Below are 18,955 nucleotides of genomic sequence, written 5' to 3'. Positions count from 1 at the left end.
AAGCCATACCAGCACCCCACTCTCTGCTTGTGCGGCCCAGCCTGGCTCCACAGGCCCCTGCCAGCCTGCGCCCCACTCGGGGCCCCACTGGCGCTGGCCCTGGGAAGTTGGTCCCAAGACATTGATCCCAAGATGGTGACCGGGGGTGAGGCACCTGTCAGGGGGTGGGGCTACCCATGCGGCCCCCAACAGCTTGCCAGAATTGGGTAAGTGGCCCTTCACCCGAAACAATTGCCTGCCCCTGATTTAAACCTACATTAAGGGAAACAAAAGGTGAAATGCAATTGAAAGAGATTTTGTTTAAAAAACAAAAACAAACCAAAAACAAGCAAATTCTTGTTAAAAGGATTTTTTCCCCCTACACTAAAATGTGTAGCATCTCTCTTGGTATTTCGTTCCTTCAGCTATGAATACAGAAAATACAACTAGAAACAACCTTTTGAAAGAAAAGATAATATTACAGGATTCCTTGAAACTATAAGCACATAAGTAATATTTTGTGTGCATGTTTAAAAAATAGCTTTGTAGCTTGCACAAAGTCTCACTGATATAAAGAATTAAGCACATTAGTAAATTTTGTTGTAGATCCACAAACTGAAATAATACCATTGGATACAAAGCTTGAACCTGTATCTGAATTTTCTTGAATGTCTGAAATTCAGGTTGAGGTTTACATTGGCTCCAGGGAGAAAAAAAGTCAGTGCAAAGTGATACTTTAAACTTCAGTTTCCTCAAAGTTGAATGAAAACAGCACTCAACGTTTTGGTTACATTTAAGTTTTGTATTTAGATGGAAAAGTCATAAAACAGAGGATATTACAATTTACAGACCATAGTGCATCGCTGGTTATCCAAACCCACTTGGAAGCTACTAGCTGAAAAAAACATTTGGCCAGCTGAATTCTTTTATACACAAAACCCCAGTATTTTGGAGAAATTATACATGCTAATGCATGATCCACAATTTAAAATCATATCATGCTTAATAGTAGAGAGACTGAAGGTAGTAAAACTTAAGAGAGAACAGCTTATTATACAGTACCAGCACTGAAAAGCTACAGTACTGCAACTTAAGAATAGAGAAACAGTATGGCTTTAAATAAAGCATAAAGGAGAACAGCTTGTTACACAATATCAGTTAGCAGTCAGTAAAGGGGAAAAAAAAAATGTTTCCATTTGGATAAGCAAGGTTTCAGATAACCAAGGATGTAGTAAAACAAAACCTAGCATTCTTGAGCACCTTGACAGTACCTCCTCCAATATTTCACTGGCAATCTGAGTTAAGGTTTTCTGATAGTTTGAATAGTTGATCTTTAACACTTATTGAATGAAAAAACCATTAGGAATCAGGTAGATTATGGGCCATGGAGTCAATGGATTCCCTCCATGCTGCCTGAATATAAATGCCACTGCCTCTCCAAGGCAATTGGTTTTAAAGTTTGGTAGAGCAGGAATGGAAGAGGAATGCAACTGCGCCACTGCATTCCTCTTAGATCCGCCCTGGGGACTCTACTCCACAAAAATGAATTGAAGATTTGGGTGGTACAGTATGCTCAATGCAAAGGTGTGGATGGGGTTTTCAAAACAGCACTTTCAATATGTACACAGGGCTAGTCAGTGTTGCTGACAGTTTTATTGCAAGTCTTTAGATATTAGGAAAAACTCTCTCAGTAGGAAGGTAGTAAAGCAGTGGAACAGGTTACCCAGACAGACTGTGGAATCTCCCATCCATGGAAGTTTTTAAGACATGCTTTAGACGAAACTTTGGCTTGGATGATCTAGCTGGGGCTGGTTTCACTTTGAGCAGGGGGTTGGACTAAATGCAACACAATTAAGCCACAAAAAACAGGTGAATTTCATTGATTTAACTGCATTACAGATTGCACATATGGGTTTTTCTTGCAATTTAAATGCCTTTTTGGTGATTTAAAGTAAAACGCATCCCAATGTATTTTAGTTTGGAACAGCAGGAATTAACCCATGGATCTGTCACATGAAAACAGAAATGCACTCAAACACATGTAATGAGCCCCTTTGTCCACCAAATGCCACTGCAACTTTTGCTCACCCCTTTGTCCACCAGACATCGCTTTGAATTGCAGATAGGAGAAGAGGATACCTGAACTTCTTAAGTAATTGGGTGCAATGTGTTTGATCAGACGCCATGTGTTGCATGCCAGACGTTGCAATCTATCCAGCCCGACATGGATCAATCTTTGTTCTCCTGTATAGACACCCGTGCTCCCCTCCTACCCCTCCCCCCTGGCCAGGGTGGCAATGGCACTGTCACCCCATAATCTGCCCCTGGTTCCATCCAGGAATGAAGAATGACTTGGCTACCTAAAAGGGTTAAGGATACAGATTGATACCCATATTGGTCTAGAGGCAAAAGGAATCAGAACTTGTGGTGGATATGATGTCTTTTAGTAGACTGATTGGATATTTGCAGAAATATTTCTTGATTTGCAAGCTTTCAGGTACACTCACCCTCACTTTCATTTGCTTTCAGAGTGAACGGCTCCCTCCTGATCACAGGATTTTAGCCCATAGCCTCCACAGACAAGCTCACCCCACAGTCAAACCCATGGCAGCAAGAAGCCCTGAATGAGAATGGCACTATTACCACATTCTGACCCTGGTTCAACCCAGGAATGAAGAACCACTTGGGAGCCTAAAGGGGGCACCATGAACTACTTTCAATTGCCCTTCAGCAGTAGCAAAGCATAGGGGGTGCACGGCGTGCAAGTACACCCCATGAGAGTGCTTAGTGCACCCTGTCAGCCAGTGTTCCCAGGAAGGGGGAGCAGGCAAGAGCACTGGTGCCCCCCTGAGAGCGCCAGCCGGGGAGTTGTGGTGCCAGGAGAAGCAGTCCCCCAGCAGCCGGAAGTGCTAGCAGTGCAGCTAGAAGTGCCAGTGGCACGCCGCTACCACTTGCAGGGTTGGGGAATTGGCTGTGGGGGACCACCCTCCCCCCCAGTCTGTGGGATCTGCCTTAGGGGGACCCCCCCCCACAGTTACTGACTGTCTGCTGGGAGGGGGGGGCAAGTGCCCCACCGACTCAGGAGGCACCAGTCGCTTATGCCCTTCAATCAGAGCAAATGGCACCTGCCTTCTCACAGCACTGAATGCAGCCCATAGCCACTACCATGCTTCATAATTTTTTTTTTTTTTTTTTTATTGTGCTGGCTGCCACACTGTTCATGATTGCACAAGGTCACCCCACAGTCAGACCCATGGCAGCAGGCAGCCCTTAATGAGAATGGCACCATCACCACCTAATGCACTGTGCCCCGGACTGCTTTCAGTTGCCCTTAAAGCAAACGGCAACTGCCCTCTCATAGCAGTGAGTGCAGCCTGTAGCCACCATGCTTCATAATAAAGATTTTTTCCTCTTGTGCTGCCATGTCAGTCATGATTGCACAAGCTCACCCCACAGTCAGACCCATGGGTGCTTCTGCAACAGCAACAGGCAGCCAGCCCTTACTGAGAATGTCAGTCATTAGGGTTACCATATTTCCAATTTAAAAAAAGAGGTGCCCTGGTCCAGCCCATTCTGTTGTCCCTCACTCTAAGCCACAGCCCCCTGAACCATCCTGCAGCCCCTAACTCGCAACCCAGCCACCCCTGGCTCTGCCAGCGCCCCTCACTCCGAACCTGTAGTACCCCTCCCCCTTGTGCCATGCTGTTGCCACTTGGGGATTTACTTCTTTTTTTAAGTTTCACAAGTTAAGCAACCCTCCCTAATGTTGCAAACAGCTGTTGATTTGGCAGTGATGATGATAACAAAGCCAGGAACAAAGACTGGCTTGATGATCTCCTACTGGCCACCCACACTGAAAGAAAAGAAGACTGAAAAGGGTTTTTTTTACATAATTAACCTTTACTGATTTATTAAGCATAATTTACATAAATAAACAAATGTTACAGCATTTACAAGGTAATCATTATCAAGAAACAGTACTCTTCACCTTTTTAAACCTGAACCAGTATGCAACGAGTTTCACTACAATAACTTTTTTTTTTTTAACCAGCAAGCAATAACCATAGGGATTGTTTATGCTTAAGTCAGCAAACAAGCAAAAACCAATAATTAGCAATAATCAGTGACTATCACTGCACATGAGCAATACAGGTTTTCTACATTTCCGAGCTAAACTACCCTTCTCTCTCCCTTTCTTGTGAATGCCTCCAGTCACGTTGCCTGGCCAACACTTGGCCACAGACACGACATGCCTGTCTTGCTGTCACCTGCAACCACACCGCACAGGTACTGATGGTGCTGACAATCCTATCTGTCCACGCATCGTTATCAGGCTTCCTATGTGGTCTGTGCTTTTACAGCGGCAGCAGCGGCGGCAGTGTATCAAGTGCAGCTGAAAAATCAAGAAATGCGGGGAATTATTCTGTGCTCTGTGAATCAGACAGGGGATGAGAAGCATTCTGGAAAAACCACCAAGAAGGGCTTGCCTACCTGTCCAACTTGTTGGACTGCAGGCCCTGAATGGCTGCAAACAATTCACCAGAAGAGCACACCTGCTTTGCTGTTCCCTTCGCCTTCCTGCACGACAGTCCAATGCCTCTGCCTGTCAGTTTAGTTGTCAGTTGAATTAACACCCCCACCCATGTCACAGCCCCAGCCTAATCTCAGGTGTCAGTTCCTGTCAGTTGACCGCAATCCCCCCGCCACCCCTTACATCATAGTCCAGCCTGATCAAGAGTCAGTTCAGATGTCAGTCGACGTGAAGGTTCCCCATGGCTTTACATACCGGTTGTGGAGGATGATGTCCCCGGTGTCTGCCCTTCGGCAGATGCGTCAAGGGCCAGTACTAGTGAATTGCCACTGTCTGCCTTGCTTGAGGCAGCAGGACTCGCAATTGGACCCATGGTCACCAAGCTCTCAGGAGCAGAGGATAGCATGGATACCTCTAGTCATCTCATTGCCTGGTGTTCAAGTACCTCCAGTAACAGTTACTATTACGTGCCTTGTTATGCAAAGGGGGTGCTGTTGGGATGAGCTCTTGCTGCTTCATATCAGAAAACAGCTCTCATTCTGGGACTTTACCTTGCATTGGATCGCCGTCTTGTTGTTCCTCCCTGGCAAGCATCCTGGAGACATCCAGGTCAATGTGTAAGTTTGCACTCGGGCTGTTGCCAATGCTGAACTTACTTAACACCTCAGGGTCCCCCAGCACCCACACCAGGCTCTTAGTTTCTGCATAGGACCAAACTGCCCTAGTCTTATGCACCCTGGGTAGCCCTCCTTTCTCCCTGGTCTGCTGTCTCCTCTCTGCAGCATCAGAGATCTCGGATCAATAAGGGGTGTCTCTACCCAGGCCTCCAGGCCTCAATTTATGTCTCCTGTTCAGCAGATCAGGAAAAGTTCACCCCCCCCACCCCCAGCAACCCTCATTTTGGTGCAAAAGATTTGTACAACTGACATGCTGGCACCATCCTGGCAACTTTGTTTCTCTGGGCATACTTTCTCTGGACGAATTTTTGCAAGAAGGTGCCTAAAATCTGTGGACAGTGTAGGTAAACAATGAGCCATGTACTCATGGGTATGCCAAGGAGGGTAGGCCACAGAGCAACAGGGGGCTGGCCATAACTCACCCATGTGTCAAGGCACCAGTCCCTGCTCACATTCTCCATATCCGAGGAGGCAGAGAGTCAAGATATGAATGAATGCACGGACGCACACTGACAAACCTTGAGAAGAGATTAAAGGTATCAGGAACTGTTCTGGCTTGAGAAGACAGGGAGGAGGGGGAGGCTTGGTGGCCCACTTTTTCCCCCAGAGTATTGTTTGACCCCTGGATGTCCAGGCATCTAATTTTGCCCCTGTGCTGCAAATCTGCAGTGTGGGGAGTGTGTTTTTGTTCCCACATGTGCCTCTTGCAGCATTTCCAAGGGGTTTGAGATGCTGCAAGAGGTACACGCATGCTCATCTGGACACACCCCTTGTGCCCATCCATTAGTCCAACACTGGCATGAAATTAATAACCACTTCTCCATTTTGAGTGCTGTCATTTACCCTTTAAAATATTATGCGGTTCTACGATTCCATGGCTGCACTCAGCGGGGAACTACTTTGCCCCATGTTAACCACCCCTTTCTCCCTGTACTTTGACTGTGTCATCAGAGGCCAGACTTGAGGCTTCTGTCTGTGCCAGTGCCAGGGAAGGGGCATGCATGATCACAGTTGGTTAGGGGGAGGGGGTGGTCAGGCAGGGGCCCTTGATACCAGCATCTGGGTCACTAAAGTTGGCAAGGGCTCTTCTCCCCAGAACCCCCCATCTGTGGCAACAGGCAATTCTGAGCACAGTATTCACGAGCACAGTGAAAACTGCTACTGTTGCATTGCAGAACAGAGGTTAGCAGAGCAGCAGTGCTCCCAAGACTTTGCGCAAAAGCAGCAGCCTTGAGGAACCACTGCTACCCCCGTACCGCCACTGAAAGATGCCTTTCCATCATGCTGTGTCTGATTTTTCAAAACCCCACTCCCCTAAACCACTTAATTCATTTGGTCTTCTTAGAAAAAACCTGACAAATGGTTTTCCATGATCCTACAGAGCTGCTAAGCATGACAGCCTGCTTTATGAATATCGGTATTGGGTCATTTCTTTCCCCAGCATGCATGATAGTAATCCTTAAACTACTCAGATCCCCAGTATGCACTATTAGGATAGGATGGCATGACAGCACCACCGTGGCCACTTGTTCACACCACACCCACAGACATGATAAAGTTTACACACAATTTTATTTATCATTCCCTTTACTTTCCCCAGTACTAGATAGGTGTGCACATGCCCCTCACACACCAGGGCAGGCATTGATTCCTGTGGCAATGTCGTCCTTGGTATCGGGGTCAAGGCTGTGCAGTGCTGTGACAGGTATCCGTCCAGCCATTGGTGGAGGCTGCATGGCAGACAAGGCTTGCCCTACACACCGTCATAGTTAAGTGTCCCAAACCAGGGATATGGGTGTGCACGGGGCACCAGCAGGAAGAGCAGCAGCAGGGTATAGTGGCTCAGAAAACCTTCAGCCTGCACAAAGACCTCGTTGCGCATGGCCTGGAGTACACGAAGCAGTGGCACACTGTGTCCATTGGAGAGGGGAGAGGGGGAAGTCCCTGGGGTCCCTCCCCAGAACGCCCCACGGGGAGCTGGCAGCTCCCCAGCAAGACCCTTACAATCATCGTTCTGCAGCCCCATGTGACAGCCCTGGGCACCGGGGGCTGTGCTGTAGCAGATCAGAGTGGCTGCCCTACACAGGCAGATAGGGACTGGGGAAACGTGCTCAGAGCAGCTGCAGCAGTTACCTGTGGCCATCACCCAGTGGAACGCAGGAGGGACAAAACCCGAGCCCGATTTTCCCCTCCCCTCCCCCAGTATATGGGGCACTGAAGTGCAGGTGGTCCAATACACCACCAACCATTATTTACATGGTCCCCCACACCCCTCATCCAGGAATAGAGGCCACCAAATAAGGAGAGGTTGTGGAGCAGCAGCAGCAAATGGTAAGTTTGCAATTGCGGGGGGTGGCACCTCTTGATACAGGCCATCCTTAACTTTACGACGTTCGAATTACAAATGGCACTTATGGCGTTTATAAATCAACAACCTGTTTCAACTTTCTGATGTTGCTTTTGACTTTACAACACTCAATCCAACACCACGCCGTGCCAGCGAACAAGTTCACTGCGCCACCCATCTCCCTGACAAGACGCTCGGTTGCTGTTCCAATGCCATTTTTACATGGTGAAACTTTCTTTAAATTTAGTGTTTCTTTTCCCATAATAATGACAGAAAAGTGTAAATCTGGTGCAAGTGATGTTTCTAAGAAATGTAGAGCAATTACTACAGAAGCAAAAATGGAAATAAGAGGTCCGAAAGAGGTGAGACACCAACTGAAATAGGTAGAGCTTTGGATATCTCCCAAACAACTATCATGGGGATATCCAAAGACAAGGTAAGAATTCAGGAACATATTAAGGGCTCGGCTCAACTGCAGTCAACTGTGACAGCAGTGTGTTGGACGTACTGCTCAGGTTAAGAAACTGTTAATCATTTGGCTGGAGGATCAAAATCAATGCTGTGCTCCTGTCAGTTTAGGTGTAACTCAGGAAAAGGCTAAGAGTCTTTATGATGATCTAAAGCAGGGGTTTTCAACCAGGGGTACGCGTACACCTAGGGGTACTTGGGATGGCCTCAGGGAGTACTCAGCAGTAGGTGCCACCACCAGCACTTCTGCCACTGCCGTGCCACTGGCACACTTGCCAATCAGCCGGGGGGGACCCCTCCCCCCAGTTGCTATTCAGCCACTGGGGGACCCCCACCCCACTTGTCAATTGGCTGCTGGGGGACCCTTCTCAATCCCCACTCGCTGATTGGCCACCAGGGGACTCCTTTCTTCTCAATCAGCTGCCGGGGGTACACTGACCCAAAAAGGTTTAAAAGCCCTGATCTAAAGAAATAACAGAGGGAGAGTTCGAATGCTGAGTATTTTAATACAAGTAGGGGGTGGTTTGTGTGTTTTAAAGCCAGGGCCAATATGCGTAACATCAAGGTCACAGGTGAAACTGCCAGTGCTGATGAGGTGACAGCTCGTGCTTTTCCTGACATTGGCTGAAATCGTTGAAGAGGGTGGGTATTGTTCTCGGCAAGTTTTTAATGTTGACAAAACTGGGCTCTTTTGGGAAAAAATGCCATCAAGAACCTACATTGCTAAAGAGGACAAATCCATGCCAGGGTATAAAGCAGCTAAAGATAGGCCCACTCTTTTGCCTGGTGCCAATGCTGCAGGTGACTTTAAACTTAAACCTTTACTTGTGTACCATTCAGAAAACCTTAGAGCTTTCAAGGAATATTCTAAGGCATTTCTCCTAGTGATATGGAAATCCAATCCTATTGAAGAGGTGACCAAAAATGTTGTTGAAATGGGCAAATAACTCAACTTAGACATTGCACCGGTGGACATTGATGAATTGCTGGCATCACATTCTGAAGAATTAACTAATGAAAACCTCACTGAGTTGGAACAGCAAAAAGTGGCAGAGGAAGAAGAAGATGCACCCCCTGTTGAAGAGATTCCTCCTCGTAACGTCTTGACAACAAAAGCGATGGCCGAGGCATTTCAATATTTGGAAGCTGCCATGTCCCTGTTTGAGGAACACGACCTCAACATTGAAGGCAGTGCATCAGTGAATAGGGGCATATCCAGCAGTACAGCTGCTACAGAGAAATTTAAAAGCAAAAGAGGAGAACACCTGTCCAAACTTCTTTGGACACTTTCTTTAAGAAAGCAGAAAAGACTCCAGGAAAACCTGCAGCCAAGACTCCTGAGAAGACTCCAGCGAAGAGCCCTTCAAAAAGTTCAACCAAGTCACCTCAAAGAAGTCCTTCCAAATCAATATGATTGCTATTCACAATATAAATACATTAATGTAGCTATATGACTCATCTATAATTGACTAAGTACAGAATTCTGGTTTTGTTGGGGGGGTTTTTTGGTTTGTTTTTTTATAAAAATAGGGTATCAGGCCTTGGTTCAAGAACTAACTTTTCCCCCGTTTATAACATAGTTCCTGTGAGAAAATTAGTTCCAAGTTACAACGTTTTAACTTAAGACGTGGTTTTTAGGAACCAATTATATTGTAAGTCTAAGGACCACTTTAATATTTCAGGGTAACTTTTGGCTTTCTTATTATTGCCTTCCAGAAACCCCTTGCATGGTGGATGCTGCCTGCTATGCCCACCACTCTGGCTACACAGCATTCTGGGTAATATTCATGTAATGCCAAATCTCCCACGGGAGATTTTGTAGTCTGTAGGGAGGAAATCAAGAAGGTGGTTTTGAGAGTCTGGGCCAAAACCTGTCTTCTTTCTTCCCTTGCAGGATGCTTAGAAGAGCAGAAGTTGACAGACAACATGAAGAATAAAGGCATTAGAAGATAGAAGATTATAGAACAGATTATAGAATAAAAAATATAATAAAAGAATAAATTTCATAGATTTCATAGACATTAGGGCTGGAAGGGACCTCGGGAGATCGAGTCCAGCCCCCGGCCCAGAGGGCAGGAAGTCAGCTGGGGTCATAGGATCCCAGCAAGATAAGCATCCAAGTTACTCTTGAAGGTCTTCAATGTAGGTGCTTGAACCACCTCCGCTGGCAGACTGTTCCAGACCTTGGGGGCTCGGACAGTAAAGAAATTCTTCCTTATGTCCAGCCTGAAACGGTCTTGCAGGAGTTTGTGACCATTTGACCTCATCATCCCTTGGGGCGCTCTGGTGAACAGACGTTCCCCCAGATCCTGGTGGTCACCCCTGATAAACTTATAGGTGGCCATCAGATCACCCCTGAGCCTGCGCTTTTCCAGGCTAGAGAGCCCATTTTCTCTCAGCCTGTCATCACAAGGTCTGCTTTCCTGACCTCTGATCATGCGCGTGGCTCTCCTCTGGACTCTCTCAAGCTTCTCCACATCCTTTTTGAATTGTGGAGCCCAAAACTGGACTCAGTACTCCAGCTGCGGCCTCACCAAGGCCGAGTAGAAGGGGAGAATGACGTCCCGGGATTTGCTCGAGAAGCATCTATGGATGCAAGCCAGCATTTTGGTCGCTTTACTAGCCGCAGCATCGCATTGGAGGCTCATGTTCATCTTGTGGTCAACGATGACCCCCAAGTCTCTTTCTTTTGTAGTGCTATTCAACGTAGCACTGCCGAGCCTATAAGGATGCTGCAGGTTTTTCCTCCCAAGGTGGAGAACCTTGCATTTTTTGGTGTTAAACACCATCATGTTCTCATCCACCCATTTGCTGAGTTTGTCCAGGTCAGCCTGGATCACCCGCCTATCTTCTGGCATGGATGCTTTGCCCCAGAGTTTGGTGTCATCAGCGAACTTGGCCAGTCTGCTCCTGACTCCAATGTCCACATCATTAATGAAGATGTTGAACAGTATGGGTCCCAGGACAGAGCCTTGGGGGACCCCACTGGTCACAGGGCACCACGATGAGCGACTGCCATCAATTACAACCCTCTGGGTCCGACCACGAAGCCAGTTTCCCAGCCAGCGGATCGTGGTGGAGCCAAGGCCACAACTGGCCAGTTTGGCCAAGAGGGGATCGTGGGATACCAGATCAAAGGCTTTTTTGAAGTCAAGATATATGACATCAATCTCTTCTCCCTTGTCCAGGTGATAGGTCACCTGGTCATAGAAGGAAATGAGATTGGTCAAACAAGACCTACCCGCAACAAACCCGTGCTGGCTATCCCTTAGGATGTTAGCCTGGGCCAGTCCCTCAAGGATGGCCTCCTTAATAAACTTTTCTAAGATCTTCCCCAGGATAGAAGTCAGGCTAATGGGCCTGTAGTTAGCCAGATCCACTCTCCTCCCTTTCTTGAAGATCGGCACCACATTGGCCTTCTTCTAAAAATAGATTTGAATAGAAATAGAATAGTCTATACTATAAAGATAGATTATAAATAGAATAAATATAGTTAGAATAGTATAATATAGTTAAAAGAATATAGAATAGAGTATAAAGCATAGAAAATTACTTATTGTTATTTGCAGTGATTTATTTAAATTTTATATAAGGAAGAAAGAATTTTATATTCGTATACAATTTTATATTTTCATACTGTATTTTTTAAATGTTTTATACTGGGTGTTTTTTCTTTTTGAGGTAAAAGTTTTTTATTTTTTTTAAAGATATTTATTAAGAGCTATTTATTTTGTAACTTTTATATTGGGATTTTTTTTCTCTCTTAACAAAAAAAGTTTATAATCATGTTATGGAAACAAATTAAGGTAAGGGTTTCAATTTATGCAATTCCTTCCAGATGCAACATGTTTTCTTGCATAGGTGGATTAGCATGGGAGTCCATATGGTTCAGCGGTGTGGGAGGGGATAAACGTGACTTGGTGTGGAGACCCCTGCGGCCAGCTATGGTTTCAGAGGGATGCACTTCAGGAGAGAGGGGATTACTGATTTGCCAGCACCTGCTACTATAACTTAGCACAAAGGAGATCATCGGGGTGGATTGTGATGTGGCTCTCCCTGCTGTAATTTACTGTGAATTGCGCGTTGAGCTTAAAATCAATTTGAAGGCTGTCACCTATAAATGCTGATACATCAATTTAAAACAAAACATTTTAAATTTAATAACTCTATTTAATTTAATGAGGATTAAACCCCATCACATGTACAAGCGCCTGAATTTTCTACAGTTCTAGCAATATTCAGCATTTCCCTTAATCAATCAGTCACATAAGAATCTCAAATTCAAAATCAAGACAAAAAAGATTCTAGCATTAGCAATCATAAAGAGACATTTGGAAACATAAAGCATATGTAACCCTTTAACTAAACAACTGACTTCTTATAGACATGATAGTAATGCGAGTCATGAACAGGTTGTGGCCAGACTAGTTCAGGAAGGGAATTCCATTTGGTCACAGACTGGGAAGCAACAGATCCTCTCTTCAAACATCTTCTCAACTCCAGAAATTGCACAATGTGCAGCTCTCTACAGATTCTGAATGTTTTATCAGGATAATCTTGGGATAAACAAGTAACTGTAAAAAAAACCCAAAAACTAATGCACCTCTGGATTCCAAGGCTAGGGACAGACACTACACAAACCAATTTAAGTGATCAGAAACTGGTTTAAACCTGTAGCAGAACAGATGTTCAGTGTACATAAACCAGTTTGTAAACTGCTGAAACTGGTTTAAGATAAACCAGACACCCTCAGCATCCCAGCATGCTCTCTGGGCTAGGCAGCACTCTCTGCTACACAGAAGAGCCAGTCCCTCCCCTCTGCTCCCTGGCTGCAGCTCCCCTCCCCTTCACCACTCCTGGCTAAGCAGGAAATCCCCCCTCCCCTCTGCCTCGCGAGGAGGTGTCTGTGTATTAGCTAGCAGACCACATGCTGACTACAGTCTGTGCTGAATCAGTAGGTAGAATCAACAAGTAGCTAGTAATCAGAAGCCCTGATCACCTGATGGCATACTACCACACTCTGAAGGAGGTAGGTGCACAGGCAGTATTCTCTTCTGTCCTACCAGTGAGCGGACGTGGAAGACAGCATGAGACGTGCATCGCAGAGACCAACTAGCGGCTTCGGGACTGGTGTCTCAAGATGGGCTTTGGCTTCCTTGACAACAACCCACACATCATGACAAAAAACATGCTCGGATGGGATGGGCTCCACCTTTCCCCTAAAGGTAAGTGTGTGTTTTCTTCTAGGTTGGCAGATCTCCAGCGGGCTTTAAACTAGGCTCGTCAGGGGAAGGGGGAGACGAGGTCAGGGGAAGGGGAAGACGAGGTCAGAGGAAGCCTTGAACTGCCAAACCAAGCAACACCGAGAAGTACAGCCCAGCCTAGGCCGACGAGCAGAACATATACACAGGTAAACAACAGGGGCCAGGGCAATGCTGAGAGTAGGGGGCCAGTGCACACATCCACAGGAGGCCTCGAATGCCTCGAAACAAATGCTTGTAGTATGGGAAACAAGCAAGAGGAACTTGCCCGCCTGCTAGCTGACATCAACCCAGACATAGTGGGGCTCACTGAAACGTGGTGGGACCCAGCGCATGACTGGGCAATGAATATCAAGGGCTATAGGCTGTACAGGAGGGATAGGACAAGGAGGAAAGGTGGGGGCATGGTGCTCTACATTAAGGAGGAATACACATCTTCATCAATTAGCACAGAGTCAGAGGAGGGGCACTCTGAAGTGCTCTGGGTTAGAATACAAGGCAGTCGAGGGCAAAGAAATTAAACGGTGGGGGTCTACTACAGATCACCTGACCAAGGGGAAGAGCTAGACCAGGAATTCTTAAGTCAGCTCACAGAGGTAGCTAGGTCAAAGGACGTGGTCATCATGGGTGACCTGAACTTTCCAGACATCTGCTGGGAAAAGCATTCAGCCAGGTCTGACCGCTGACATAGGTTCCTAGCCCAAATGCAGGACCTCCATCTAACCCAGGAGGTGCATAGCCCCACCAGAGGAGACACCTTGTTGGACCTGGTACTGGCCATGGGTGACGACCTGGTGAAGGGGCTGTGGGTGCTTGACCACCTGGGGAACAGCGATCACCACCTGCTGGAATTCACCATCCAGCGCAAGGTGGCAAAGGCCTACAGCAAGGCAGCAGCCCTAGATTTCAGGAGGGCGGACTTCAATGAGCTAAGGAAAATAGTCGGGGAAGCACTGTGGTCCCAGAGGGGAAGGGAGCCAGGTGTCTGAGAAGAGTGGTCAGTCCTTAAGGAGATGATCCTCCAAGCCCAAAAGGAGGTAATCCCAACACGGATCAAAGGAGGCAGGAGGGCACAAAAGCCCCCATGGCTCAACAATAGCATCCGGGAATGTCTCCTAGCTAAAAGGGAGGCGCACACCCAATGGCAGGGAGGGGCCATCACCAGGGAGGATTATACTGCAGTTGCTCGGGGATGCAGGGGGCAGTCAGGAAGGCCAAGGTGGAGATGGAACTGGGACTAGCTTCCCAGATCAAGGACAACAGGAAGTCCTTTTTTAAATACACACAGGCAAAAAGAAGATACCAGGTAATGCGGGGCCCCTGCAAAACAGGCTAGGAAATTTGTTCGTCACACCAGATGACAAAGCTAACCTATTTAACAACTCCTTTGCCTCCATTTTCCTGAACAGGGACTGGATCAGCCCCCACACTGGGCCCCCCCTCAGGCCCCAAGGGAGGCGCACCCAGGCCAAGGGTCAGGGAGGATCTAGTCAGGGAGCTTCTGGAGGGATTGGATGTATTTAAATCAGCTCGTCTGGACGATCTCCACCCCAGAGTGGTGAGGGAATTAGCTGAGGTCATTGCGGGACCCCTGGCACGGCTTTACGAGCACTAGTGGTGCTCTCGTGTGGTGCCAGAGGACTGGAAGAGGGCCAGTGTGGTTCCCATCTTCAAAAAGGGGAGGAAGGAAGACCCAGGAAACAATAGGCCAGTTAGTCTTACCTCAATCCTGGGTAAGCTTTTTGAGAGAATTATTCTGGCATGTGTCCACGAGGGGCCAGCAGGGGAGATTATGCTTAGGGGCAACCAACACAGGTTGATTAGCGGCAGGTCCCGTCAGACCAAGCTGGTGGCCTTCTATGACCAGGTTACCAAATCCTTGGATGCAGGGGTAGCAGTGGACATAGTCTTCCTGGACTTTTGGAAGGCCTTCTACACCGTCTCTCATCCCGTTCTCATTAAAAAAAAAGCCTGCGAGACTGTGGTGCCGACACCTACACAGTCAATTGGGTCGCCAACTGGCTGGAGGGCCGCACCCAGAGGGTGGTGGTGGATGGGTCATTTTCGACCTGGAGGGATGTGGGAGTGGGGTCCCCCAGGGCTCGGTCCTCGGGCCCGCACTGTTCAACATCTTCGTCAGTGACTTGGATGAGGGGGTTAAAAACACCCTGTTCAAATTTGCTGATGACACTAAGATGTGGGGGGATGTAGGCACGCTAGAAGGGAGGAATAGGCTGCAATCGGACCTAGACAGGTTACAGGGGTGGGCGGATGAGAACAGGATGGGACTCAACACTGACAAGTGCAAGGTGCTGCACCTGGGGAGGAAAACCGGCACCAGACCTACAGGTTGGGGAACTCCCTTCTCATCAGTGCAGAGGCAGAAAAGGATCTTGGAGTCATCGTTGATGCCAAGATGAACGTGGGCTGGCAGTGTGGGGATGCAGTCAGGAAGGCCAACCGCACCCTGTCATACATCCCCAGATTTATCTCAAGCAGGTCCAGGGAGGTGTTCCTCCCCCTCTATACGGCACTGGTCAGGCCGCAGCTGGAGTACTGCATCCAGTTCTGGGCGCCGCACTTCAAGAGGGATGTGGACAACATGGAGAGGGTCTAGAGGAGGCCACTCGCATGATCAGGGGGCAGCAGGGCAGGCCCTACAAGGAGAGGCTACGGGACCTGAACCTGTTCAGCCTCCACAAGAGAAGGCTGAGGGCGGATCTAGTGGCCTGTTACAAACTAGTCAAGGGGGATCAGCAGGCACTGGGGGAGTCCCTGTTCCCCCGAGCACTACCAGGAGTGACAAGAAATAACGGTCACAAGCTGGCAGAGGGCAGATTTAGGCTAGACATCAGGGAGGTGCTACTTCACTGTCAGGGCAGCTAGGGTCTGGAACCAACTTCCAAGAGAAGTGGTGCCGGCTCCTACCCTGGAGGTCTTTAAGAGGAGGCTAGATGAACACCTTGCCGGGGTCGTTTGACCCCAGTACTCTTCCCTGCCATGGCAGGGGGTCGGACTAGAGGATCTGCTCAGGTCCCTTCCGACCCTACTAACTATGAAACTATGTCCCTCTGCTGTTTTCTTAATGGAGCGATAAACACTCTTCATCAATTCCCTGCTGGGCTAGTCAGAGCTCCTGCTGGAGTCTGACCATGCCCTCCTCAGCTCCATGCTGTGGAAGGAAGGGAGGGAGAGCTGCCGCAGCACGCCCCGGCTTCTAGCCTGAGCCACTGCAGGCACGTGTCTGCATTTCTGGGATATCTGTCCAGTTACAAAACTGATTTAGCCTAGCCAGGTTAGGCTAACCTGCAGAGGTTTAATCAATTCAGGCTCAGGCCTTTTGAATGTCTGTCCCTAGCCCAAGTGTGTACCAAGAGTTTCTATGTATTACTGCACAAAGAACATTATCTCTTTTCCCTAAAAGAAAAATCTTACTAGAAATTGTAAGGCAAAAGGAGAGAGAGAGAGAGAGAAAAAAGGATGATATAGTGCTTGGGAGGAAGGTAGCAAAGAAAGTTAGTCTAAAACAAAAATTAGAAAAGGCCCTAGGAATAACCTAGAGTTAAGAAAAGAGACTAGAGTCTTAGGACACACAAAGCTTTTTTGGGAGGAAAAAAGTTTTCAGCATTAGCCTTGAGGAACAGCAGTTAATTTGTTTAAGACTGACCACCAAACAGAGTCAGTACAGCAAGAAAAGGAAGTTGTCGTGGGTCAGAAATCCAGCACTAAACCTCTATACTAGTCTAAGTCAGGTTGCAGTAATCAGTGCAGAAGGCACCTGGAACGTGCGAGTGTTATGGTTTTTCCATATACAAGAAAAAACTAGCTAAGGGACTCCACAGAAGAGAAAGAAACCAGCGACTCACCTACCACCCTTCATCTCAACTGAAAGCAACAGAGCCGCTTTTTATATTTCAGTGAGTACTTCTCCCTGTTTCTGTGTACACTTCACTACTTCCCAAAGTTCAGGACACAACGTAACTGTTTTCAAATGCAGGTTTACAACATTTAGATTTATCATTTGTAAGAGAAAACGTTTTGTACCTGGTGCCTTGGAAGCAGATGACCCCCCATGAGCCAGGAAGTCAATGCAGGAATCTTCACGGCAGACCACGGAGTTGGGGCAGAATTTAACATCTGTGAGACAGAGGTCGACAGGACAATGAAAGGTGTGGGAAGGAGAAAGAAAATATTTCAGAACAATAGAGGGGGAGGGACAGAAGGAGCTAACTGAAGTTATCTTCTACCTGGGTTTGGTTGAAGTAGATAGAATTAGTTTTAGTTTACAAGTCATTTAGCCTTTAAAATTGCATGAACAAATATACTCCAACTACAAATGAAATGCAGTACAGAGAAAACGTTAGAAGCAAATTTAATTTAGTACCATCCTTTACTGGACCTAAGAAAGGACATTTTGTGCCTGATGACTTGTCCCTTCCAACTGTAAATTTGGTCAATGAAGGATCTTGCCAAACAAATCTAGCTTCCAACTCTAAGTCTACCTCAGCTGCCTACATCCCGTGTGATCTTACTCCTAGCTATTACCCCCTTATCCCTCCTTACCATGGCAAATACTTGTCTCTAGCTGCCCTTTGCCTCCTTTAAAAAAACCCTACTTCTTTCTACCCTCCCACATGCAACCCATCCCGACTTTTCCTCTCACCTGCCAGCCTCTCCCATAAACCCTGTCCTCAGAGAACCATAAATCACTAAACTCCGGTAATGCCTCTGTATTTTAATGCAGGGGTTGGTGACCAACAGCCATTGATCCACCCCATGGATGCGGGGCTTCGACAGCTGGACTGATCCAGCTTGGGGCAGGAGCAGGTGTGTGCACAGAAGATGGGAGCTAGGACTCAGCCATTGCCACCACCACTTTTTCCAGCATCCGCCAGCGCTGCTTTTCCCTGCAGCAATGGCGGGCTTCAGCAGCAGTTGCGTTGCACTGCCGCCACAGGGACAAGCCCTGGTTGCAGACACTCTCCCCAAGCAGCCTCTGGGAAAGTAAAGGTGCAGCTGACTCCTAGCGCCCAACTGCAGCGCACCAGTGACCTGCTGACCCAAACTGGGTCAACTGCCCCACAACCTGGAAGTGCTGCCAACCTATTTTAGAGCACATTACTTTCTTCAATTCACATTGAGACCCGAGGGCTGTTAAGGGGGACATTTGCAGAATCCCCAAGTATACAAACACTGCCATGGAGAAAAATGGCTCTTAGCACCCCCCCAAACGTACCCAGTCTTGGTCACGTGCATCTCACCTGGGAATGCCTATTCCCAGGCCTTCTGGAGATGGAGAGCTTGGTAGCGACAGTAAGATAGGAACCCAAGTGGCTTTAGCACCTTATTCCTTGCTTTGCTGAGAAAGCGATAAAGAGGACAGGCCCCCTATATACAATTAGGGAAGCAGAGTAGGAACACCAATAGTAATCCAGGAACCTTAATTATCAAAAGAGAATTAGGCATTTAGGAGCAAGGTACCTAAACCTCTTTCTGGATTTGCCCTTAAAGCTCATGAAAGGTCAATGGAAAGAAATTAGGGTTCTAGGTCACTTCTGACAATCGGAAGAACACTCTTACACCACCTTAGTGGATTTTGAAACATTATCCTAAGAGCTTTATCCACAAAGCCCAGTACACATCAGTGGAAGACAGGAACAGAATCAATGTTTCCCTATGGACCTGTCCACTG

The 18,955-nt window shown here is 47.4% G+C and overlaps 1 protein-coding gene across 10 annotated transcripts in view; it reads right to left on the bottom strand.

Moving 5' to 3' along the window:
- Positions 1 to 18,955, bottom strand: part of MSANTD1 (Myb/SANT DNA binding domain containing 1) — a 95,150-nt gene that overhangs the window by 64,727 nt on the left and 11,468 nt on the right. For 5 of the 10 annotated variants that reach the window (XM_090035479.1, XM_090035480.1, XM_090035481.1 and 2 more), the window contains exon 2: positions 17,308 to 17,400. The exons of 1 other annotated variant lie outside the window; for it this stretch is intronic. In XM_090035479.1, the coding sequence (XP_089891605.1) occupies positions 17,308 to 17,400 (93 nt within the window). Of the gene's footprint in view, positions 1 to 3,864; positions 4,373 to 17,307; positions 17,404 to 18,955 lie in introns of those variants that run through there. 4 more of the 10 variants (XM_090035482.1, XM_090035486.1, XR_016440677.1 and 1 more) reach the window with 3 other exon arrangements.

The sequence above is a fragment of the Crocodylus siamensis genome, chromosome 2 (assembly GCF_052110815.1).
Source record: "Crocodylus siamensis isolate JL-2025a chromosome 2, ASM5211081v1, whole genome shotgun sequence".
Lineage (NCBI taxonomy): Eukaryota > Metazoa > Chordata > Crocodylia > Crocodylidae > Crocodylus > Crocodylus siamensis.
Note: the sequence above shows the minus strand (reverse complement) of the source record. Positions and strands in the feature narration are given on the sequence as shown.